This window comes from Abramis brama, assembly GCF_963993115.1.
Source record: "Abramis brama genome assembly, chromosome: 15".
Classification (NCBI taxonomy): domain Eukaryota; kingdom Metazoa; phylum Chordata; class Actinopteri; order Cypriniformes; family Leuciscidae; genus Abramis; species Abramis brama.
In genome coordinates, this window is record NC_139977.1 from 3,957,047 (window position 1) to 3,984,657 (window position 27,611).

Genomic DNA, 27,611 nt, shown 5'->3' on the forward strand with positions numbered 1-27,611 from the left:
AAATCCACAAATACACAGGAAGTCATTCACAAATTAATGCCAGTCAGAGTTGTGTTTGTGACATAAAAAAACTATTTGTGAATGTTTTTATTGACAAATTATTTTTTTATTGAATTTAATAAATTTTTTGTAAACTCCTAAAGAATATTTGAGGATCATAATCTATTTATTTGAAATAAAGGAATGATTCTACCCCCATAGGTAATGTCACATAACATCAATCACTGCTGAATGATTCACCAGAGCCCCAAGTCAAAAAGAGAACGTGCAGTCCTGCATGAATCTTGTTTTACCGTAAACCACCGAATAATACACCCTGATCTTTTGTGTCGTGCGATCTCAGATGGTCGACTTTAGGGGTAGTAAACCTCTATTCTAATTCAGTGCCTCGATTAAAACCCAGCAACCTGCGTTTCATTTGGACATAACAGGATCAAAACAGTAAATTCTGTCTAAACGTTTTTCTCGTTCAAACTATCAAGGCTTTGAGGCGACGCAGAGACGAGTCAAGGAAAATGATTATCCTTCATCTGAGTTTACACGTTGTCTTTTGATGCCATTAGAGATTCGCTGACTTTTAATATGAAGATTGGTTGTAGTCAAGTACAAGTACAGTATTTCACGCCATTAAATGCTGTTTGCTAAATGTTTTTCCTGATATAGTGGATCATCATGTAGTTCTGGAATGCGAGTGCGCGTTTATTAGAAGGATTGTGAGCGCGAGTGGAAAGTGTTGGGTCTTCTGTACGTGGCAGCGACCAAAAACACTGCTAACCCTCAGTCTGAAACAGTGGAGGGGTGTTTATAAAACTCTTTTACTGGGTCTGCCCCATCACACTTTAATTTCAACTCAAAACGAGGTAAGAGCTCATACATGTTTAATGGTTTTCATTTAACTCGATTGTTTGATTTGTAACAAATCTGCATGTCATGCAACAGCATGATTATAGTGACTTAAACCTCTAACATTTCACCGTTTATATAACCCTTATTACAATGTTTCTTATTCTAACGCTATCCGTTTTTTATTCAGAGTAGGCTATAGCAATCAGTTGCATGCACGTTTGAAAGTGCAGTTATCAGCAGATGGTGAAATGTAAGATATAAAGCGGTGTTTTAATGAATGTAAACCCTGTAGTAAAATAAGTGTGGATACGTTAGCCTACTTAGTACTGCATTATATTTCTTTTCATTCCTTGAACACCTGAAATACAATGTTTTAGGTTATATATGTGTAATACAATATAAATGTATAGTATAATATACTGTATTTATTTCACTTTTACTTTTCACTTATTGAATTCAAGGCTAAGTCTAATTAATATGAATAAATATTAATTTATAAGAGCTAACATCAGTGTCTGAATTCAGCTGAAGGTGTGAAATAATTGATTGTTTTATTAAGTGATGGTAGATTTTTGCTGAAACTCAAGGCAAATCCTCATGGGGTGGACAGGAAATTTTCTAGAAGATGTCGTCATCGCTCTTGTGCACTGACTTCAGAAACATGTGAGAGTTTAGAAGAAGTGTTGGTTTGCTCTTAAAGTATAATTATTCTTTTTCTAACAGTACGCTAATATTACTTGCCTTGAGGCAAATTATTTGGTGAACATTGGTTTATTCATCTGAATTCCTAACTCTGTTCAGATGGAGCATGCAGATCGTCGGTAAAGTGGGAATTGTGTCCTATTTTCCCACATGGAAGAATCTTCAGCTTCGTCCAATGACCTGTCAGCATTCAGAACCCTTAAGAAGGACCATTAGCACAAACAAGAACGGCTAAAGAGTCAAACACAGCTGAGTTTGCATGACAGGGAGTTTACTTTTAAAGTAGGTGCGAAGGCAGAGTCAATCTGAACTCCAGATGTTTAAGAAGTCGATTAAATCTGACTGTGTATTACTGTTTAATTAACTATTTGCCAAAGTGCTTGAGTCAAGTTAAGAGTTAGTTCACCCAAAAATGAAAATCATCCCATAATTTACTCACCCTCGTGCATCCTAGGTGTATATGACTTTCTTCTTTCAGCCAAACACAATCACACTTGTATAAAAAAAATATATCCTGGCTCTTCCAAGCTTTAAAATGGGAGTGAATGGTACCTTAGATATTGATGCTCAAAAAAGCGCATCCATCCATCCTAAAAGTAATAGGAGGATAGGAGTTTTATACATAATCTTCACACAGATTGTGTTGGAATTGGATTGTGACTTCCTGAATCTAAAAACGAATGGAATCGTGAGGTTTCTATGATGAAGTTTTTTTTAAGAGACTTGTGGATTCTCTCTGTGGTTTCCATTTCGACTGTCTTTAACCAAGTTCACCCACGCCCAGTTAAACTGTTTCGCGCTGGCAGGTTTTATGCTTTGACTGTAATGACTGGTCATTAGCTAAAGGAGTTGGTCACATTTGTACCAAAAAGTTTGTTGTTTGTGACAATATCTAATTCCACTTCTCAAAAACATAAAAAGTTATATATATATATATATATATATATATATATATATATATATATATATATATATATAAAATCCATTCAGTGACTGTTATCTATATTGCATTATATTTATATATTAATAATTTATAATAAATAAGCTACTTGACATGTAAACTGTATTCTGGTGAATGAATACTGGCTCCATTTCTTGGTATTTAGAAAAGTGTTTGATCTGTAGTTTTTACCCATTGCTTTGAGGTTGCTTTACTGGCCTCACGTTTGGTCCCTATATAATCCCTAGATATGAATCAGCAGGTTCCTTCTTCAATTCAGCTCACTTGTGCCATCAGTCCTTATAAATGTAATGCATAGAACATGTTCAGAAACTTTTTGAGTCAGACATCAAGCTGAATATATTGGTCTCAGATTTTATTTAATTTCCTACCTCTATGCAAGTTGAATTGGTTGCTGTATAAAAATATATTGTTGTACAGTTGCTTAGTTACATGGCAAGTTTTCGTTTCTGGTCATACTTTTTTTTTATACTGTTCTTCAAGAAAAACTCTGTAGCTGTTTCTTGACCCATTTGTGGTTAAACACCAGAGCTTTCTGCAGTCTATTCTCTGACATGGTTTAGTATTTAATGTCTGCCCTCAATAGTAAAAAAAATACTTAACATGCATATGTGTAGACTTGCAAGTATATATATATATATATATGCAGCCTTGGTGACTCCTTAACATTTAAACATTTTTTAATGTTTAATGTTTAACATAAACATTTTTTAATGTTTCCAAACTTTTGACCGGTATTGTGTGTGTATAAATTTTTTTATTTTGACAACCTCAGCAATGTTCAGTTAAAGACTTTAAGTCTAATGGGGATATACAGTACATCTGCACAATTCTAAAATGTCTGTTTGGTTTTCTTGTAGGTTTTGCTTGAAGATGGCAACATTTCTGGGGCTAACGCTCTTGACTCTGCTCTTCTCTTCACCCACTCAAGCAGAAGTCTTCACGTCAATCGGTACATTTCTAAATAAAGTCATTCTATTTGCAATTGAACTTGCAGAGACAACTGTTCTGTGAGTAAACCATTGGAAGGTTGATTTCCCCAAACCGTGGCAAAACTGTGGCTTTGTAATGCTATCACAATGTGGCTGTTTGTTTGAGCTTCGTGTCCACCCCAGCACAGCTGCTTGTCTGCAAAGTGGCTTATGAGGGGAATGTTTGGCAAACATTACTTTTGCAATTCCATTTGGTGATACTAATCTTGCAGAAATTACACACCGATTCTTCAATGATAAACATTTCAAGAAATATTTTCAATATGCTATAAAACATACTGGAAACTTCCTTATTAGTCTAGAAATGGCTTCTATTGAAACCAAGTTGCCAAAACAACTCATTTTCTTCTTGCCAAGCCAGTGACTAAATGGTCAACTTAACACTGCTCCTCTTAGTAGCATGTAAATCAACTGTTATTTAGGGCTGTAGCCCCTATTGTTTCTGTTATTCCATTATTATTCCTCCCCAATGAAAGTCTATGGCAGCCCTATGAACCGTAGTACTGTAGGAAAATTATGAAAATTGGCACACTTGTAGTGATGGTAATGAATAGTAATCTGACCAATGTTAGGGGTCTCTAGGATCAACTCCATAGCGCCACCACTAGTTAAAAAATTCACATTTGAAACAGTTATAACTTTTGAAACCCTTTGATCTAGAAAATTTAAGCTTATTACACCTGATTCCTCTCATCATGCTGACCACATTCAACATCATACATTAAGACTCCGCCTATTACAGTAGTGGACATTTTGAAAAGTACAGTATTCCTTTTTTTTCCATACTCATCCTTCAAAATTTGTCCCAATTCTTATGAAAATTGGCAGAAATTATCTTTAAAACAAGCCGCACAGAAATGAAATGACTGAATGGAATTTCAATAACCACGGGTCAAAAAAAAGTTATGATGTTGTGAACTTAAGTATAGGTCGACCCAAAATTGGTTCAGAGGCTGTATCTCAGGCAAACTTTGATCAATCAGAATGAAAATTGGGTATGCTTCTTTGGAACCATGATCTAGGAGGCCATACCAAATTTATGACTATAGGTCATAAGATCTGAAAAATGGCTATTTTTGCTAATAACTTTTTAATAGTTTGTCAGAAAATCTGTGCTCCTTTCCCATATGGCGGAAAGTCCAAATTAGTACTTATATGCCAAGTTCATACAATACTTTTATTTGACTCTCTATTGAAATATTGTTTTTTTCTTCTGTCATTTAAAAATGTTCATTCTCACCTTGAATCTCTCTTCCATATCAAAGCAAAAGGCTGTCATCTCTGAGACACATTAAGCTTAGTTACAGAATTTCCAAACAAAAGCATGTCTAAATTGTTTAAACCATTTTGACTGGAACTATTTTACCAATGTTCTTTCAAAACATTTTTTTAAGAACTTACCGATATGAACATCAACATAGAAACAGAAACTTTTAGCTACTTCTTGAACCCATTGATCTCATCACGCTGATCACACTCAACATCTTACATTAAGAAGTATAAATACTTTGTAAGAATACAAAGTATAAATACTTTGTTTTTTAAAGTTACTTTTAAAGTTTTGAAACCAAAGTAGCCTATTTTTTAGCTACTTTTGTAACCCATGGGACCATTGGAAGGGCTTGGCCCCGTGATGGCTGCTTGCAGCTATATTTTAAATTATGATTATATACAGAAAGCAATTAACGAAATGCTTCTAATCAAGACTTTATCTGTTCTACACTTTCACCAAAATTCCCATTCAATAATGCTGTTTACACTGGACAATGCAATGGGAGTAGATCTAAATATAATGCAAGAATCAACACTTTATATTATGTCTCGACAGCTGAAATATTAAAAAAGTAAATCTTTTACAAAGTGTTCCACATATTTCATGTGGTAATATATATCCCGGTCATGGCTGGCTTTGCTGAAGCTTGATGGTAAATAAATGTGCCAAATCATATGCTTTTTTGGTCTTGTGCTCTTTTTTTCTTATGGTACAATTTGTCCACCTCCTTTCATAGGCCAAATGACAGACCTGATATTTACAGAGAGAGAGCTTGTCAAATCCCTGAAAGAATACATTGAGGCGGAAGAGTTGAAACTTGAAGCTGTGAAGAGGTGAATCTTTAGCTAAAATATTTATTTTTGTATGACTTCACGTGAACCCATGACTCATTTGTGTGTTTATTTGTTTTGGTGCTCATCAGCTGGGCTAATAAACTAGATCTGCTGACACATGCATCTACGTCGGACCCCGAAGGCTTCCTGGCTCACCCGGTGAACGCCTACAAGCTGATGAAGAGACTCAACACAGAGTGGTCGGAGTTAGAGAGCCTGGTGCTACAAGACCCATCAGATGGTACAGTCTATCCACCGTTTTCCTAAGCCCCATGATGCATGTGCAAATTATGGGAGTAACTTCTGTTAAACTGTGAACAGTCAGTGAAAGGTTTGCTCTATGAACACAATAATAAGCATTTTCAAATCCTGGGTATAATGAGATGACATTATTCTACTTACCCTTCAACCACTGAAAATTTAAAGGAAATTTAAAAGTGTAAAAGCATTAAAGGATTAGTTCACTTTAAAAAAAAATTGCTGATAATTTACTCACCCCGATGTCATCCAAGATATCCATGTCTTTCTTTCTTCAGTCAAAAAGAAATTAAGGTTTTTGAGGAAAACATTGCAGGATTTTTCTACACAGAATGGACTTCAACGGCAACCAACTACACCAATGTTCAAAGAAGGTTCAAATGTCCGTCTCAATGCAGCTTCAAAGTCTCGACACGATCCCAGTCGAGAAATAAGGCTCTTATCTAGCGAAACGATCGGTCGTTTTCTAAAAAAAAATATATATATATACTTTTAACCACAAATGCCCGTCTTGAACCATCTCTGAGATGCGCCACGTATTACTTCATCACGTTGGAAAGTTGAAAGTAAACTAATCCTTTAACAAATTACTATAACATACCCCAAAAGCTTCATTATTTCCACAGCAATATTACAGACAGTTAAATATTACTGTGGTAACATGTGTCCGCATCATGTAACAAAAATGTTCATTAACTGGAACATTGATTGATAACATTTTCGTAATTTTGACAGACATTAAATGTAGTACATGCTTTAGAAAGATTCCAGTAAACACTGCTAATGTGGATTGAAAGTGAAAAGGGGAGGCGATTACATTTTAAAGCATCCGTGTGAAAACAAACCTGGAAAGAGACAGGATTTGGAGAGAAAAACAAAAGATTCTTAGTGGATTCCAGTGAATTATGGAATATATTGTGAAGTAAATCGGGAGAGCAGACCACAAATGCTCAGTATATGTTGTCCTTTTTTATAATGTTACTGCAGAATGCAAAGGAAAAACACAGATATTATAACACAGAAAAACACTGCTTTTCCCAAATATTCTTGTCATCCCACGTCACATTAAAATACCAAACGTTATGCTATTCTCTTGAAGTCTGAACGTGAGAACATAAGGAAATTTTACAGCTCATTCAGTCAAACTGATGGATAAGGATTATTTGTAGCACAGCCTTATGATTTGAAAAGATTTGTTTGGGGATTTGTCTTCCCCAAACCGGAAGTGGCTCTCATAATCTAAAACGCAGTTTAGGCTCGTCAGGAAAAAGGTGGATACGTTTATCACAAAGAAGTCGTGGTAGATTTAACTTGAGAAAGTTGTTTTGAAGAATCATATAATCAAAGAAAATGGTCTGGAAGGGTCTGCAACTTTATGATAGTTTTATGTATTTTGACATACCATGATTTTGATGTACAGTTTTATCTTTTGGCTCTATCTTTAAGCTTCTTTTTGAGATGCGACATGCTGAAGAAAATGTTTAACATGAATGAATATGGCATTTATATAGCGCTTTCATATGTACTGCTGTACACCCAAAGTGCTTTACAATCATATCAGGGAATCTCCTCATCCACTCAGGGATGATGTGGCGCTCACCACACACACACCAGAGGAGAGAGAGTGATAGAGCCTATTCCATGGAAGGTGATGTGTGATGGATGTGACGGAACATGTTTGAACTGGTGGAAGGTAGAGATCCCAGACCAGGTCAAATTTAATTTAATATCATTTAAAATGCTTATAATAATATAAACAGTTATATATATATACTAGACTAGAGGTTGACCGATATTGATCTCACAGCTGAATTCGACTAACTCTGCAAGGTTTGAGCATTTTTGTTTGAGCGTTTATTAGATATTCAAAGATTTGTTTAAATGTTATAAATGTTTATTTATGTAAATGAGAAAGTATTATAGTGTTTGCCTTTTTATTACTAATAATATAAAAGCAAACACTATAATCATTTTTCATATACCGTTTACTTTCTTTGTTTAACAATTCTATTTAATAACATATTAGATAGGACTGTTAAACAGTAACGTAAAATAATTAAGACTCATCAGCTTCAAAATAAAAGTCCCGCTTCTGACACATCGGCCAAACAGAGAAACTTATTGGCCGATGCCGATATTTATAAAATGCCAAATATCAGCCTTGCCAATATATCAGTCGCCCACTGATATACAGTACACACTACTGGTCAAACGTTTGTAATCATTAAAGGAATAGTTCACCCTAAAATGAAACTAGGTCATCATTTACTCATCCTGGTGTTGTTCTAATGCCGTATGCCAGGGAACGACAACTGGCGGCCAAAACTGGCAATATTTTCTGGCCCGCCGGATTATTTTGGAAGTCCTAAATGCTGCACAAAACTCTTCCAATACTTGAGAAAAGCCGTAGTCGCGCGGCGATTTCACCGCCGCATACTGTGTGAAACGCACATAGGGAATCATGCGGCGCGGGATTACATTTTAAAGTATAACTGTGCGTTCACACCGGACGCGAATAGCGCGTCAAATTCGCGCCTGCCGCGTCTAGTTATACGTTTGACCACGTGTGCATTCGCGCGTCAAAAGACGGTTGCGGTCAGAACTCTGGTGTACTTTGGACGGAGCGGGCGGTCTGACTGACAATAGCCCACTCCCGACATCTTTTGACAGCGTATCCGCACTTAATTCTGACCACCTGTACACCTAGCTCTGAGGAGCTGTTTGGTACTGAAACCATTGTCAGTCAACAACATTATTTTTTTGCAAGGATGTTTGAAATAGTTCGGCAGAAAATAGCCTACTTTATTTGTCAGTAGGGCAATATGATTTTCGTTTATGTCGCTTTGAAATATGAGTGATAGGCTTTGTCCTATTCAATTTATGTTATTTATATTTCATAAATTTTTCCTGTGGCATTTTTTTTCTCTGCTGACAGTAGGCTACAATGTTAAAATAGCCTAATATTTATATTGACACGAACCCAATTTTTGTATAGCATTTATAATTATTATAGGCTACATAATCTCCTTCTTTCCGTTAGAGACATTTGAATGTGAGATTATGGAAACGAGATCTAAATTTTGCGAACCCCTCAGGTCGGGAAATAAAGTGGGTGAACACAGTGTATTTTAAGCGGTTGCTGAATAGAACCTTGTGGGAGCGGGACGGAAAAAAACAGTCCCGCGCAGACCTTCTTAAACCTTAGGTGTGTATGTGTGTGTCCCGAATAAATAATAATAATAAAAAAAGGAATAAAGTTCAAAAGTTGGATTGTAAGCTGTAATCTGTTACCACAATAGTACTTGATCTGTTTAAAATGATTTCCTTGATATATCATGCCTAAGGTGTTAAATTCAAAATCAAAATTAAAATTTGTCTAATCCAGTAATTATTTTTTTCTATTTTTGATCTGAGCACAATCAGAAAATCAGAAATTCGGGTTTTTTTTTTCATTTTAGTTCAGGAAATAAATAATGGAAAAACAAGTCGTTTTTCATCTTTTTATTTTTGGTTTTAATTTGAAAAAAACGATTGAACGAATGATCCACGGACGGTGACGGACCCATCATATTCCGTGATTATAGGCCTACAGTATATAAGAGTATTTAATTTGTGATTGCGAACGCCAGTATCCACACTGGCGGCGACTGACAGCCGCACATTCTCCTCAAAACATTGGATTCATCTGCGCTGTGCCACGCCGAGGCACAACCCACGTAAAGTTGATAATTCCGTGAATAACTGCAATTGCAGATTTCGAACAGAGAGGAAAAACTACGGACTGCAGCTTTAACGAAATTCTTGACTTTGGCCGTTGGGCTTCTCTGCACAGCTGCACGACGTGCACATATGTGAAACCGTTAGCGTCTCAGTTCACTCCGTTTAGCTCAGAAAAACACTCAAATTGTGAGAAACCAAGATTAACAAAAATGCAACATAAATACAACTCAAACTGCAAATCTGCAAGCATATAGTACACTCATATACACTGTATAGCAAATCTCAACTGCCTGGTTGTTTGTGAATAGAGTCCGTCACTGCAGCTGCTCATGTATTTTCACTCTCACCCTAATGTGAACTTGTGTGAGCATGTGTTGCAACATGTTGACACGTGGAGTTCTTGAGAATGTGAGAACTTAAAATGAAAGCCAAAGATAATGTAACCCTAACCCAGTCACAGGAAGTAACCCTGACAGGGAGATCAGGACCCCAATATGAAGCAGATTATTATGAAATACATACATACTCTTGAGTTAAAATCTCGAGAGACATGCAACTACCACAGCTGGAAAGAGCTGGAAATCAGTCAGTTATACAGTTAAACTCATTATTTAAAAATATTTGACCTCATAATACTGCCAGTGGTGTACTGTACTTGATTCTCATTGGGCAAAGCACTGTGTCATTAAAAGTAATCAGTTTTTCATTCTTAAATCTGTTTTTTTTTTCTTATTCAGCAAACACCAGATACCTTCAAGCCATGTCTAATTTAAAAAACCTTTTTCTCTCTCTCTCTCTTTCCCTCTGAAGGCTTCATATCAAACATGTCAGTGCACAGACAGTATTTCCCTGATGAGGAGGATGAGAAGGGAGCAGCCAAAGCGCTCTTGCGTCTGCAGGACACGTATAAACTGGACTCTGAGAGTTTCTCCAAAGGCAAACTGCCAGGTCAGAGGCAGCACGCGGGTAACTCGCACTCTTGTTTTGAGATCTCTTTGTGTTCATTTTATACAGGGCTTGCGGTGACAAAACGCAACCCATCATTGCAACACTTTAAATGGGGAACAAATTTAAATCCACCCTCACCATCAGTGCAATGGGTTTCTGAGACTTCAATAGCGTCTTCATGAGAAGTTGAAGATATAGATTTTTTTTTAGTGAATGTATGTGCTTATTTCCTAGTTTTTATTAGGGCACCAAGCACCTATTGTATCCGTTGGCCTTCTTCTTCTTATTATTATTATTCCGTTTCTTCTTCTTCTTCCGCTCTGGAAGTGTATGGCACCCCAAAGAACCGCTTGCGGGAAAGTTATGAAATTTGGCACACTGATAGAGGACAGTCTAAACTGTCAGCATAGCAAATTTGGAGTCTCTATCTCAATCCCTCTAGTGTAATTTGGAATTTTACCTTGTTTTGGTAATATGGCATTATATTTATCTATCAATACTAAGGATATTCTTTGTTTTGGTCCTTTCTTTTGAATAAGACACGTTCAACTGTGCGTCATTCTGTGCCGTCTGTGAACAAGACAGTATGTCAGTGAATAACCACTAAATATGTGCTTTATGGGAATTTTCCTGAGAAGATGATAAGAAAATGAGCCAGATTTCCAATATAAAGGTCCAATATCAAATCCTCACTAAGTCCTGTGATAAATGATGTGATGTTCTGTCCACAGGGGTGCGCTACAATGCTCTGTTGACGGTGGATGACTGCTTTGACATGGGGAAACTGGCCTACAGTGAGAGTGACTACTATCATTCAGTGCTGTGGATGCAGCAGGCGCTGAGACAGATGGACTCGGGAGAGGACGCCAAGACGCTCAAGGCTGATGTTTTAGATTATCTTAGTTACTCTGTCTATCAGATGGGGGATCTGCCACGAGCCATCGAACTCACCCGACGCTTGGTGGCCATTGGTAGGCCATTGTCTCTCTCTCTTGAAAGTGTAATCTCCAAATAAAAAGCACATTAAGAGAATTTTATAATGTAATTCATATCATATTATAAAACGGTTAGTTCCAGTCCTTGATTCTGATTGGTCAATAGCTGTGTTTTATTCACAATAAAACACGGCTATGAGTGCTTCACCCAACGGTTCTGTGTATCACTACACAACCACTCTTAGCAACGTAAACATGTTTGTTCTCATCAATATTGTTCATTGAAGCTTATAGAGTATTGTGAGAGATCGAGTGAGTTTGTGTACCTGCATTGACAGGAAATATAGCATTTTCCTTCAGGTCAGTCCTATATGCGTAATAGAAAATTCCGTTTGAATGTCCGCTGCGATATCTTGTCCTTTTAACAGTTAAGTGGTTTTCCCGTGGCCCAAAATGCTAGTCATTTTTCAGTTGCGTCTTGCTTCTCTGTGTTCACAAGTTTCAGTCCTTTCAATATAAAAGTCTTCTCTACTGACTGACTCACTCATAGTCTTTGCCGACATCTAATGGCGCAGTAATGTAACTTCTGTTGCCATTCACAGTCAGGGACTATTTTTTTCAGCAGAAGGAAGGCTTTTAGTGATATTACTTCATGAAAGTTGCATTGATACATATTTTTTGGCTTTAATATCTGTATTGTGTGGCAACTGTTTTATAAAAGCTATGAGGTACTTGAGACTAGTGATGTATTGTGAATAAGTCATGGCTGACTCCGCTTTGAGTCTTGCCTAACAACGCCCTTCAGCCGTGACTTATTCACAATACAGCACAGCCTCTCGTACCTTATTATAGTGCTGGGCGGTGTGACCAAAAATCCATATCACGGTATTTTTCTAAATTATATCGGTTTCACGGTAAATGACGGTATTATTTTTTTTCAAGCATGACTAGGAGTTAACCACATTTTCTACTGATTGAGAGAGGAGATACTGCAGTAGATTGACTTAGAATGCCATGAGTGAAAATTGTAGAAAGAATCCACACATATAGTCCAGTCATTTTATGAAAAAAGGTTGAACAAATTGCAACAGAAGCAAACTCTGCTTTTGTATCCTCAATATGTCCTGAGTAAGGAAAAAAAGTCCAGAAGAATCCCATTAGGCCGGGGAAAGTTTTGAAAAAGACCCAAATATAGCCTATTCATACGCCTGTTCATTATTTTTCTTTTTTCTTGTTCATTATTAGGTATGTGCTAATTTGCATAAATACCACAACAGGTCTAAACATTGGGTCTAGCCAGGTGAAAATGTCTTGTTGAATCTTGTTAACACATAACAGTAAAATACTCTGAATGGAGTATTTGTCTTCGGGACTTTTTTTTCCTTACTCAGGACATATTGAGGATACAAAATCAGTTGAGTTTGCTTCTGTTGCAATTTGTTTAAGGTTGACCCCACTGATCTATATAGAATGACATTATATAGATCAGTGGTTGACCCCCATTTTGGCTTAAAATGACTGGACTACTACAAAATGATGCTGTTTATAAAGAGGTCCAGCAGGAGGCGCTGTAGGAGCGGCAGAAACAGCGGTTTCCCCGGTAACGGATGTACACAAAGTGGTTTCCCCGGTAACGGATGTACACAAAGCGGTTTCCCTGGTAACGGATGTACACGAAGTGGTTTCCCCGTAACGGATGTACACAAAGCAGCACAGCGCTCATAAACGCTGTTTTATCAGAAAAGATAAAGAAAGATTAAATGAAAATAACAGAAACTTTTCTAAAGACCGCAGGTTCACTTCAGATACATTCATATAAAAACACCCGTGCCGCGTTTTGACTTTGAAACGTGAAGTGCTCGTGTTTATTCAACGAAGTCAATGCCAACCACAAATAGATTTTCCAAAAGGCAGTGTTGATATTGTGAACCAGTGTATGGGAAACACTGTAATATAATTTAACAGATCAATTATAGTTTAACCTCTCCATCTTCACCGTTACAGTAACACACACATCTGTGCATCACCGGTGCAACAGTGAAAAGACCCTCAGTGTCGCGTTCCCAGCGCTGTTAAAGCGACATACACCGGTATTGCGGTATATTCATATCATAACAAAAATAAACACCGGTATTCGGTATGAACCGGTATACCGCCCAGCTCTACCTTATTGCTTTGCTTACACATAATTAAATATTATATAGATTATAAGGAAAATATCCTTAATACCAGATACATTTTTGGCTGCATTTCTTGCCTGCAATGCATAATTAAAAAGTAAACTAACCATCGCGATTCATGCGTGTCCCATCTATGCTGTGTGTGTGTTTGTGTGTGTGTGTACGTGCAGATCCCAGCCACCAGAGGGCAGGAGGAAATCTGCGCTACTTCGAGCGTCTGCTGTCGAAGGAGCTGAGGGACATGGGTCGCAGCCAACAGCAGCTCGCGGACGAGAGGCCCATTCAGCTCGACACTTACGAGCGGCCCAAAGACTACCTGCCCGAGAGAGAGGTCTATGAGGCGCTGTGCAGGGGCGAGGGCGTCAAGCTGGTGAGCACTCATGCAGGAGGACTCGGGAAATCTGATTGCTGAATTGTTTGCACTTAAAAAAATCACATTTTTGCTTTCGTAAGCAGATGTTATTTACAGAGTCTCATGTTTCAAACTGTGTTTATTGTGTAGTATTGTGATTATATTAATATGTTCACTACCGTTCAAATGTTTTGGATCAGTACGATTTTTTTAATGTTTCTGAAAAAGTTCTCTCATGCTCTTATTATTACAAATTAATATGACCGTTTTCTATTTTAATATGATTTAAAATGTAATTTATTCATTTGATCAAAGCTGAATTTTCAGCATCATCACTCCAGTCTTCAGTGTCACGTGATCCTTCAGAAATCATTCTGATATGATGATTTAGTGCTTAAAGGGATAGTTCACCCAAAACTGTAAACTCAACACAAATGAGGATCTTTTTGATGACGTCTGAGAGCTTTCGGTCTCTCCATTGACAGCTACGCAACTTTCACTTTGACACTTCAAAAAGTTCAATACGTAAATCATAAAACTAATCCATTTGAGATTGATTTGAGTGGTTTACTCCAAATTTTCTGAAGAGACTCGATCGCTTTATATGATGAACAAATTGAACTTAGGCTTTTAATCACATATATGTATTTTAACACTTTTTTCAGTTCAGTGTCTTGCCATAGAATTCCATTGATCTAAATCTAATTTAAATCTTTTTGATTTTGTGTGAACAAATTTTGATGATTTAAAATCATCCTAAATAAGCTGTAGGTTCTTATAAAATATCTCAAAATCCTAAAATGTCGGAAAGCTATTTTATTCAATCTTAATTTCCCAACAGACTCAGAAGAGACGTAGCAGACTGTTCTGCCGTTATCAGGACGGCAACAGGAACCCGCGTCTGTTGCTGAAGCCGATGAAGGAGGAGGATGAGTGGGACAGTCCTCACATCGTCCGCTTTCTGGAAGCCCTGTCTGACGAAGAGATCGAAAAGATCAAGGAGTTAGCCAAACCCAAGGTCGGTAGTAAACCAGTAGACCAGTTCAAAGGAATAGTTCATCCAAAAATCACACACACACCATATGAGCCCATTTGTGTGTTTATTTTGAAAAAGACAAAGCAATAGAAAAATTATTTGTTGTACATCAAATTGTGATCCGACAATGTAGAGAAATGTAAATAAATAGCAATCATTTATGTTTTAGGGAGTTGAACAAGATGCGGTAAACTCTATGAAAACAGTTGATAACCATGTGAAATGAAAACTATTTACAAGCCTTTTGAGCCAAACAGATTTAATGTTCTATCTGTTGTTATGATCCATAAATATCACTTTATTTTGATCAATAGAACATAGATGTAACTGCACCATTGTTCTCCTGTAATAAACCCACTAAGCTAAGAACGTTGTACAAAAAGCATTAGCTGATTTAATCCTGAACTTTACCCACTTATGTTATTTACCTTGACCTTGACATATGTTATTTTCATTGTGGAGACAAGCTGAGAAAAGATGTGTTACAGTCACTGTACTAAAAATAAAGTCTCATAGACTTGCTGCATTGACAACATGATACTTTTTCAAGGCTTTTTACAGGTTCGCAGTTAAACAAGGCCATTTCTGTTTGCCAGGTTATGACATCTGAGAAAACATGTAAATCTTAGTCTTTAAAAGGCTCACTTTTACTACTTACTTGTGTCATTTCAAATCTGTATGCTGTTATTTTTTCTGTGCAAGACAAAAATATTATTGTTAAAGAATTTAAGCAGCTCTTTTAAATACAATAGCAGTTCATGGTCTAACTCCAAAAAAAATATTTTCTCTTCACAAATAATTCGCTTACAACTACTACATGTGACAAGTCTATGTCTGAAAACTATGGATGCTAGGTTTGATTGAAATTAAGATTATCAGTGAACAACTACTGAAGGTTTGGTCTGTTCATTACACAGAGAATAAAATAAATATCACAAAACTGGTTTGGAATGACACAAGGGTGAGAAAGCAATGACAGCATTTTTATTTTTGGATGAACTATCCTTTTGAGTTTTGTAATCTAGTTCCCAGAGCTCAGTCTCTGTGAGATGTGAATAAACTGAAATATTGTGCATGTTTGGCTAATAATGAGTTATTCTCTGTAGCTTGCGAGGGCCACAGTGAGAGATCCTAAAACCGGCGTTCTGACGGTTGCCCATTATAGAGTTTCCAAAAGGTGAGCACATCTCATATACATCAGACCATTTAATTGTGTTCATGTCTGGCTTTATTAGAACTTAAGGTGAGGTAACTAGGGCTGGGCGATAGGATGCTAGAACTGTTAACTGATTTTGCCATACCATTTATATTACAATAGATCAGGGATGTCCAATCCTGCTCCTGGAGGGCCACTGTCCTGCAGAGTTTAGCTCCAACCCCAATTAAACACACTTGAACCAGATAATCAAGGTCTTACTAGGCATTCTAGAAACTTCCAGGTAGGTGTGTTGAGGCAGGCTAGAGCTAAACTCTGCAGGACAGTGGCCCTCCAGGACTGAGTTTGGACACCCCTGCAATAGATAGAATAGATAAAATTCTGCTCTTAAGTGTATTCTGGGCTGGCCTGGCCTGGCCTGGCCAAACTATAACCAGAAAACCGTTTTAGGCTTGTTTAATTAGCAGAGAATGGAAAAGAAGCATGAAGTAATGTGAAAATAAGAAGACATCTCCACACCTGCGATTATCTACTGATATTTAGAACATAGAATGGTGATATTGCTGGTTTCTTCATTCAATTTCCAGCAGAATAACTAGATTATGATATATACTGTACCTGTACTGTCAGTGTTTCCCACAGGATTTAGTGAAACTGTGGTGTAGGGGTGTGCCATATCATACCGTCCACGATAATATCGGTATAAATTTTTACATGATAAAAAAGTGTCATAGAGCGATATCACTGATATAGCGACGCAATGACGTATGGCGCATTACGTTCCCTAGCACGCACAATAACAACACCTGTCTGAGCGCGAGAGCAGCAAGTCAGCCTCCAATGACGATTTAGTACCTAAAAAGGAGCTACTTCAATAGTATTTTAATAATTCCCGCAGGTCTACCACTTATAATGCGGGAAATTCCCCCGCAAACACTGATTTTACCAACCGCGTGAGTGTTCAGCGGTGCCGCGTCTTCTCTCTCTCGCTCTCAAAATGGGTTGCACAAGTCAAGCGTCAATACCACACTCTTGTGTTTAGCAGTCAGGACATGACGGAATTGTCTTTTGTCACTTGCATCGTAACTAAAGTTTATCATTTTCACTTCTTTTTAAGTCTTATCAGTTTAAACATTTGCAATTTTAAACTATTCAGTACTCTCGCGCGCTCTCTGAGAGATGTTTACTCTGCGTGCATACATACAGTAAAGCCGTCTCACAAACTGCTCGCGAGTAACAAAAGTTCTGTTTCGCGGATTATATCGCTTTAACAGGGGAAAAAACACGCAAAATTGTGTCAAAATTCCGGTCATGGTTAGTATATTCGTAAACAGTCGGTTATGTCTGAAATAACCATAAAACGTGCGTGACAGTGTGACAGACAGTATAACAGTAATGGATCCGGGCACTAGCTCTAAAAGTGACGGCAGCCATATGTGTCTGTCATTAATGTTGTCGTCAAAACAACAAAAGATAGCTTTCATTGTAAGGAATCAGAATTAATAGCCTATGTATTTAATTTAGTCAGGACTCAGGACTAGTGTTATTTTACATTTGATTACCTTATTCAGTTTCTGTAGTATTTCTGAATAGTGTTAGACCTACCCAAAAACCTTTCTCTTTATTTGTATCTTTATTATTTTGTATATATTTTTTGCTACTTTTTAAAAAATTTAATTCAAAGATTGAAATCAAGCTTCCTTGTGTTGTGTAAACTCTTAAATACAAAATTTCCCAATTGTAAAAACACAATGAGTGAGCAAACATTTAGGTGAGATAAATGTAATAAAAAAAATTGTCTACATTTATCGCAAATATTCTTGAAATATCGTGATATAATTTTGAGGCTATATCTCCCACCCCTACTGTGGTGGGTGGACCTCGGTCCTTCTAGGGGGGTTGTGACTTACACCCCCACCTGTAAGTCAGTCTGGTGCAATTTTTGAGGGTTCAAAATTAAGAGCTCCAACCCATGTTCAGTGTGCAACTTGAACAAAGAAAAAGTCAGTGCATTGACTTGTACCTGAACTTTAAAGGGGGCTCAAACCTCAAATATTTCACTACATTATAATAATAATGTTGTTATAATATTATTCCAATCACAGTAATAGCCATATATTGTAAAACAAATCCACTGAAAAATAAATGAAACTTTCATAATTAGTTTTGTCCTAATTTCTATACATGCAAGAAATAAACGCTTGAGCTTTTATTTTGACGGAAACAAGTTTACAAACATTACAAATCTAGTGAAATACTGTAATCATCAACTATGCAAATGTAAAAAAAAATAATCGTAGCTGCGTTCCCAAATGCACGCTAAACTCAGCACATGCACAGATGAGTTCACTGCATTCATTCACTGTGAACTGAGACACGGAGCTGATCACGTGCTGATCGTGTGAGCGAAGTGCAAACAGACAGTCTTTTCATAAGGACTCAAAGCCTTATCGTGCCTTCAGTTTTAGATAGTTTGACAGCAATGGCGAAAAACACGACATTAAAGACCTTTTATGTTATTATGAGAAGTTTAAATATATTTTCGGGACGGCAGAGTCTGGATAATGAATGGGAAGCAGAGCATATGAGCGGAGTGGAGTGGTGAGAATCTCAGCTCATCGCTCACGTAACTGTTCACCCCTCCGCTCCCCCGCTCAAAGCTACATCAGGCCGCTCCGCTCATTATCGCTCAGCGCTCAACGCAGTTTGCTTCACGCTCCACTCAAATCACCCCCGATCGCTCCAAAAAAGGAAAAAAATCTACATGTATATCACTTTTAGCTTAGACCACAGCCTTACCTCCTAAAGAACTAATGAGTGAGCAACAACAACATTTTTCAAATAGAAATGTTTTATTTCAAATTACAAATTAGGCCTATGTAAGAAGGAATATAGCCTACGCAAAAAGTCCTGTAGAATTAAACGAATAAATGGGCCTAATAATATAAATAAAAATGATATAAACAAAAATATACATAAAAGTTTTAAAAGTAAATTAACTATTAGGCCAGAATTTTGATAAGTGAATTTTTGCACAACGCACACGATTAAAATTTAAATTGGCTTATATCAATTGTACACACAAACTGCTGTAAAATTAAACGAATAAATGGGCCTAATAATATAAATATTATTATGGACGACACAAATTAAATAAAATGAACCATTAGGCCTACTTGAATGACAAAACGAATTTGTTTGAATATTACGCTATATTTAATTTACACTTTGTTACAAGTTACCGTATTCAATTTGCTAACCTTTTGTTTTCTTCCCACAGGTTCACGTAGCACACGTTCATGTTTTTGAGAGATGTGTCTTTTTAGATTCCAAAATGAATCTTTACTGACTGAAACGATGTCTCCACATTCGTTTTCTTGTAGGCTACCACATTATCATTGTTAGTTAGTTTTATGTTAATAGTACACCTGTATGACTTCTCATTTTCCTTTTTGAAGTACTTTTTGAACTCCATTATTGAGCCGAGTTTTGACTGAAAATAGTCTACTGTTGATGACTGTGCACGACAGATGGATTCTGGGTCAGGCTTGACTGAGCATGCTTCAGACTCGTGGTGTGAGCGGAGCGAAATTGGAGCGGGAAACAGGGCGACGCTCCGTTCTTTTTAAAAATGCCGCTCTGCGCTCTGTCCAACATCCGCCCGCTCCACTCCGCTCACATGCTCTGATGGGAAGCACTGAAATCTATTTGTGGCGTTCACTGTTGATATTGTGGCTAATAAATCAGTGTATGTGAAACCCTGACTGTGATATAACAAAAAATCTTATATTATTTGGTCATAGTGCTCACCCCTAGGTGTTACATTAATGAGTGTGCTTGTTTGTATTGAGATCAGGGTTTCCGTTGTCCGGTAATTGCCGGACATTGGGCGAAAAAAAAATGAAATGTCCGACGAAATTAAATCTCTCCGGTCAAATTGTCCGATTAAAATTGCCTAATAATCCCGCCCCCCTAACACAATCTGAATTTGAGAATAAGCCTAAAATGTATAAAGCAAAAATACACCGACCTTTGGCTATGTTATAAAGGAAAAGGCTCTACCGTTTGAAAGTTATTAAACATTATTACATGGCTTGGTTGAATTCCAATGTGGAATGCGGTCTGTTATTTCTTGATATCAGACGCTGCGAAGCACTAGCGGCGCCAGGATTTTGATTGTAGGTGGGCCTCCAGAAAACTGGATGGGCCAGTTAAAATAAGCCAAAAAATAAATAAAAACGGGTTCCCCTTCATCTCCGTTTCAGCGCTTTTCTGGGCACTGAGGACAGCGACTCAGTAGCCTACCTGAATTTAATGCGTAAAAAAAAAAAAAAAAACTTAAACAGGATTTTTTTTGTTGCTTTTTTAATACAATTACAATTTCATTTAATTTATTGTTTAATAAAATTATAGGCCTCCGTGAACGCGCCTATAGAGAAATGCACATCATGGATTACATAATCAGAGTAGCCTAGCCTATTTCTTTTCGTTTTAAATTGTTAAAAAGACATTTCAAGCTTTCTTAAGATATATTTCATGTATGTGAGGCCTACGCTGAGTTTCGTTAAATTAGGATGAGATGCGCTCCCGTTCACGAGCAATGCAAGTGATCGCGCGGCCGGACGCCTGCATGATTAGGCCTATCGTCTGCTATCGTCCGGAAAACGAAACCTCTGCCGGTCGTTTTGACCGGCACCATTTTTTTCTAGCGGAAACTCTGATTGAGATACAGACGTTTAACAGAATTTTGTCTATTAGCGGTTTTGTCATTATTGGATTCTGTTCTGGTGTGTCTACAGCGCGTGGCTAGAAGGAGAAGATGATCCAGTGATTGCGCGGGTCAATCAGAGAATAGAGGACATCACTGGATTAACTGTGGACACTGCAGAACTGCTACAGGTGATTCATGTCTCTTCTCCATTGACTTCAGGCTCACACCAGTGTAATGTAGAATAGGTGCCCTTGTTACAGTGTAATTATACAAATACGTGCGGAGTAATATTAGCTAACATGTACTTGCTATATAATTCGGGTTGGGGTTTGGTTTAGGGTTAGTTGCTTGTAATTATTCATAATTTACTGTTAATACGTACGTATGTACATGTAAGATGTGTAACAGGGACACTGCAAAATTTAAACAATAAAATTGTACAATTATGTACACAATATTTCTCAATGAACAGTTTTAATTAGTTCATTAGTTCACAGAAATTGAAACGGATGTTTTGGGAATGATGCATTGCATTGTGGTAAATGGTACACTAGTGCAAGGCACATGATATGTTGTTTGCCTATGTGATAATTAATCGTCTCTGTTCTGATTCGATAACAGAATCTTCTTATGAATTGTGTTGCATCTTAGGTTGCTAACTATGGCGTTGGAGGTCAATATGAACCACATTATGATTTCTCAAGGGTAAGAACTGCATTTCTTTCAATTATGTGGCATGATATTTCACACCAAAACAATCATGGGCTTGTGCATGAAGAAATATTAGTAACAATTTTTCTCTGACAATAAAGGAATTCTATATTTCTATTTTAATTCAATTTTTTACTGTCAATTGACACACAACATCCATGTCTCATCTTTATCCATAATTGATCCATATAGAACATAGGTTTAGGCCCTTTCCAATCTTGGTTGGGAGAAGTAACATTTCATTAGAAATAAATAAAGAATGAAGAAACAGTTCATTAACATTTGAGCCCAAGCCTCCGTTATTAATTCTAAAACGTCACTTTAGCACTAGTAACAGAGGAACATTGAGTCGCTTCATTGAAGCTTGTTGGATTATGTAGAGAACAGTATTATGGTATTATGAGAGAGATCGACTAAACGAGTGTATTACCTGCATCTGATACAGCATTCATTCTTCAGGTCGATGTCCATAATATTATATTCATTATAAAATATCAGTTTGAAGGTCCGCTGAGAAAAGCGATATCTTTGTCTTTGGCAGCACTTAAACAACTTCCTTGTAAACAACCAGTCACTCTTTTCTGTAACTTTCACTGAAGTCCATCTCACGATCACTAACGGAAACACGGCATATTATTTATAAAAAATAATATTTATTGAACAACAGTATTTAAATGAACAACAATCGCCATTATAAAAGACAATAGCAAAGAAACACAAGCAAAAAATTCAGTAAAACATACAAAAGCAGCAATCTAGTACAGGATTTAAGTTATGAAACTTAATTTTCCCCTTAACTCAAATTGATTTGCTCTGGAACATATAATAGATTAATAAGACCAAAGATTGCTTGTTTGATATTCCCGAAATGAATTATATCTCTATCTACATATATAAGAGCCAGTGGCTAATTCCCGGAGGACTGGCCGCGATGAAGCTGTTCTCTGAGCGCTGAACGCCTGGAGCTCGCATCTGCAAACGCGTCTCAACAGACTGTAAAATAGGCGCTATGTTTATATACAGTATGAGTCACATATTTGTGGTCTAAATACTGTAACTACATTCTTGCCTAAAAAACTCTTAAAACTACATTTCGTGACACAACAACAGTAGTATTTTTTTACAACGATACAAACGATAAAGCGGTTGCAGTGCTGATACTGGGGGAATATCGCACGGCTGGAAAAGGCTCTTATCCAATCAGATTCGAGAACCAGAACGGTTGTTTAAATTACAATAAATAACAGAAGTGTAGTAAATGCATTTAAAATTTGATATACAGTAATTGCCACCCAATACCCTACGACTTCCAAGTGCTACTATTTTATTTACGATATAAAAAAAACCCAGAAGATCCGCTTTCCAACAACCAAGGTTCTCCAACTAAAAAAATTCAAACATTTACTGTCAACAGCAGCATGACAAATAAAGTGACTTCAACAACACAGCTTAACAACAAAATGGCAGAAAGAAATAAAGTCAGTAGCTCAACTTAGTAGCTCAACAGTAAACAGTGACCCGCGTCTCCGCCGGATAATAACTCACTGCTTTATACTGTCACACTGTGGACTTAGAAAGAAAAAGATCATTTTTGGCCTAGGACATGGTACATTTAATTGAATTTTGGAATTATTATTTACATGTAATTATGTGTTTATGTGGGGGTATTGTGTGTCACTTGATGGCTAAAAAAAGTGCCTGTGATTTAAATGTTGGAATAGAAGCTTGTATATAGTTTATTGCTGGTGGTAATAAGTTTCCTGATACTTTTATTGGGATTTTTATTGATTGATTGAACTTGAATGCATTAGTGTTTTTGATTTTGACAAATCACTAGAGCTAAAGTATTTTCCTATTGTTTTAGATTGAGTACATGTTTGAGAATTGATTTGACACCCAACACCAGTGTTTTTGTTGTTGTGAGCATAAGCATATGAAGAGTACAGTAAGTTGCCTCCGAGGCAGAGGTATTCCCCTGCTGCACCTCAGTCTGGTTTAAAAGTTACACACGTCTGTTGCAGCGTCCTTTTGACAGCAACCTCAAGGTTGATGGAAATAGACTTGCCACCTATCTGAACTACGTAAGTACATGTGTGTGCGCTCGGAGACGAGCGTTTCTTGCCTCTCTGCCTGTCTTTACTCTAAAATTTTATCTTCATAGAAAGATGAACCTGATGCTTTCAAATCATTAGGCACTGGAAATCGTGTGGCTACTTTTTTAAATTATGTAAGTATGTGTATCTCGTGGTGCCTGGTCCCAGAACTCATGTGTTATATGATTACTCTTGACTTGGCATCAGGTCTTGTGTCATCGGCTACTGTGGAGCCACATGAACACACACACAACACCAGTGGATCTCAGCCAGGGACACAAAACAAGCATTCAAATAATTCCAACATATACACATGTTTGATATTTCTTGGTTACACTTTATTGCGATGTCCCACTTTAGACATTCTTCTAAAACATAAGTAACCTGTCTACTAACTCTCATTAGAGTATTAGTAGACTGTTGGTAGACACTGAAATACTGATGACATGCCATGTTGTATTTATTTGAAATGAAATGTTGATGTTAATAATCTTTCTACGTTACAGATGAGTGATGTTCAGGCAGGTGGAGCGACGGTTTTCCCTGATTTTGGTGCTGCTATCTGGCCTAGAAAGGTACGGACACTAAACATGTATGAAATCATTGCGTCAATGATGATGGTACTGCCTTATTCACATTCTAACTGAATAAAGAAACTGATTAAGATAACAGGAACTAACCAATTTTTTGTGGGGGATATTTAAAGGAACACGCCGACTTTTTTGGGACTTTAGCTTATTCACTGTATCCCCCAGAGTTAGATAAGTCCATACATACCCTTCTCATCTCCGTGCGTGCTGTAACTCGGTCTGACGCACCCACCGCTAGCCTAGCTTAGCACAAAGACTGGAGGTAAATGGCTCCAGCTAGCATACTGCTCCCAATAAGTGACAAAATAACGCCAACATTTTCCTATTTACATGTTGGGATTTGTATAGTCACAGCGTGTACAAATAACAAGGTCACATGAGACACAGCCATCTTCTAACCACATACATACTGGGAACTATATTCTCAGAAGGCGAAGCACTGCTACTTCTGCGGAGTGATTTACTCCAACTCTGAGCGAACTCTCTGTAAATAGGAAAATGTTGCCGTTGTTTTGTCACTTATTGGGAGCAGAATGCTAGCTGGAGCCATTTACCTCCAGTCTTTGTGCTAAGCTAGGTCACCTTTCCCTTGTGTCAGTTTCAAAATCTACCAAAAGTCTTGCCAATCAATGTCTAATAAATATTTTGTGATAATTTTTTTTTAAAGAATTTTAAGTGGTTACACTTTATTTTAAGGTGTCCTCGTTATACAGTGTAATGATACATTTAAGTACTGAGTAATAATAATAATTAACTACATGTACTTACTATAGGGTTAGGATTAGGGGTTGGTTTAGGGTTAGTTGCATGTAATTTTGCATAATTTAAAGTTATAACTATTACTACAGTAACTAGTAACAAGGAAACTAAAATAAAGTGTTACTGTTTAATTTCATATATTGGAAACTAGGGCTGTCACTTTTGTGAAAAAATCCTGTTCGATTTTTGAGACATAAGTGTTCATTGAATCGATTGTAAAATCGATTTCTATTGTCTAAAGACGTTTCCATTTTAAATGCCAAATATAGGCAAATCCACGGACAACTAACAGGCATTAGGACGAACGTAAAGAGGGTGCTTGAGACGCGCACAAGTCAGCAATATTCCTGATGATTTATTGGCGTGAAGTTTCGTGCACAATGACAAACAGGAGTGCCACATTCTCGAAAAACAATAAGCAGAGTGGACAGCCATAACATAAATGATAAACATCACTGCAGGCTTCAACATGCCTGTGTTTACGATTAGAAATGTCAAACAAATTTCGCCTACGTAGGCGATTGTAGCCCGTACCCCGAATCTGTCTCTGTATGCATGAGACTGTCTGAATACCGGCAGAATTCACAGTTTTGTTGTAAAAAGAGACACATTATGCAGAAGGATAATTTGCTGTTGTGTGTGTTTGTCAGAGCCTGCAGTTGCTGTGTGACGCGCGTTCGCTGCGGGCGTATCGTGATGAGCTGGACGCGCTCCGAGAAAAGACCATTCGCTATTTTCGTTTTCGAAACTTGTGTTGGTTGGTCCGATCGATTGTGCAAGTAAAGTGACAGCCCTATTGGAAACATATCGGCCAATTGGATCTGACATCAGCTTGTAGTGTTTTACATTTTACAGATGCAGCATTTAAACCATAGACTGTAACGAAATATGGACGTAGTGTCCATGACATCACCCGTAGTGTTTCTGACGAGCGTTATTGAAGCCAAAAGTGGGCGGAGCCGGCCGTCGCCATCTTGACACTCCCGGATAACCGAAAATGGGCAAAAAGGCGGGATTAGCTGAGGTGACGTGACGCTAACAGACAAACAGCTAGTAGTGACATCAGCGGCAATCCACCTGTCACTCAAGTGGCCACACCCTTAATTATGCAGAACTTTAAGGCTTAATATAATTTAAACGGATGAGTTATAAAAAAATCCACCCCCATCACAGTCGTCATGAAGGGCAAAATTAGCTATATAGACCAAAACCACTTTTTGCACCAGGCTGTAAACATGTTTTTTTCTGCTGTAAAGTTGGGCATTTCAACATGGGGGTTTATGGGATTGGCTCTCTTCTGCAGCCGGTCTCTAGTGGCCAGTCGATGAACTGTAGTTTAAGTCACTTCAGTGTTGGTTTCAAGAGAAAGACTGGAAGGTTACCGCTTGGTTTGACTCCTATCCTCCTCTTTCTGTAGGGAACAGCGGTGTTCTGGTACAACCTCTTTAAAAGTGGAGAAGGAGACTACAGAACGAGACACGCAGCCTGTCCTGTTCTAGTCGGCAGTAAATGGGGTAAGTGCACTAAATACAGACTCGGCGACCAAATGCCGGCAATGCTCATTAATAGGTTGCTGTTCAATTGCTTTTTAATTGCAAAAATCACGTTCTTTTTTTTTTTTGATGTTCATTTTTATTGTAGTTCAACAAATTTTAATCTAACAAGGCATGTTGTTTTAAAGCCATCAAATATCAATTAGCATTTACAAGTTCCTCTCATTTGGCAGTTTCAAACAAATGGATCCACGAGAGAGGTCAAGAGTTCAGACGACCATGTGGCCTGACAGAAGTGGACTGATCCAGCGACGCAGTCAGCGTTCGAGCTCGGCTCTACCGTCTGTGCCTTGACTCGACAAACACGGACACAATCACACACTCCAGAACATGCATCAGATCCAGTCAGGACTCACTGCTATGAGACATGAGCAGGGCTTCATCAGGCAATCTGTCTGTTAGGGATTTCTCTTTTATCTCCTTTTCCCATTGCTTAAACTTTCTTGGCAGATTAAACTTGGAGTATCATGTCAGTGAACTCTCAATGTGTTCATGCAATGCATAAATTATTGTTCTTCAGTGTTTATTTTGTATTATTTTGCAATAAAAATATCTAAATTTGAAGTTATGCTTCTTTGTCTGCAACACTTTTCCTTTTTTTTATGGAAATTTTCCAGAGACATGATTTTAATACTGTACAAACTGTATATTTTATCCCTTAATTCTACCCCTAAACACAACCCTCACAGAAAACTATCTGCATTTTTATTTAAAAACACACACACACACAAACAAATTTATACGACTCGGGCACTGTTCATATATTTATTTTTTATTGTGACATTGTGTTCAGTACATAATTATAGTCTTTAGAATTCAAGTGAATATAAACCAGGAATAATGAAAAGATTATGACATTTTGAAACGACTCTCCTCAAGCATAAGCAGCCACTGCAATGACCTGTTTCTCTATTAGATTAGATTTTGTAATGTTTTTACTGTAAACACTCCTGCTGGTTGTGACCACAGCTCTCTTTCAACATGAAGACCTCAATGTCTAAG

General features: G+C 37.4%; 1 protein-coding gene across 4 annotated transcripts; it reads left to right on the forward strand.

Moving 5' to 3' along the window:
- The first annotated feature begins 286 nt into the window (after nt 1–286).
- Nucleotides 287–27,173, forward strand: p4ha2 (procollagen-proline, 2-oxoglutarate 4-dioxygenase (proline 4-hydroxylase), alpha polypeptide 2). 4 transcript variants are annotated; one of them, XR_014609166.1, is made up of 15 exons: nt 287–860; nt 3,370–3,461; nt 5,511–5,607; nt 5,697–5,848; nt 10,396–10,551; nt 11,265–11,504; nt 13,819–14,018; nt 14,842–15,018; nt 16,143–16,213; nt 20,992–21,091; nt 21,555–21,608; nt 23,636–23,841; nt 24,214–24,282; nt 26,474–26,570; nt 26,783–27,173. XR_014609166.1 is itself a non-coding variant. In XM_084136342.1 (15 exons), exons 2-15 carry the CDS (start codon nt 3,383–3,385, stop codon nt 26,851–26,853), a joined length of 1,629 nt encoding a protein of 542 aa, XP_083992468.1. In that variant the 5' UTR covers nt 287–860; nt 3,370–3,382; the 3' UTR covers nt 26,854–27,173. The 4 variants fall into 4 exon arrangements, 2 of the variants coding, with proteins under 2 accessions (XP_083992468.1, XP_083992469.1); XM_084136342.1 differs by having other exon boundaries at nt 23,776–23,841; XM_084136343.1 differs by having other exon boundaries at nt 316–860; nt 10,396–10,533; nt 23,776–23,841.
- The last annotated feature ends 438 nt before the right edge of the window (nt 27,174–27,611 follow it).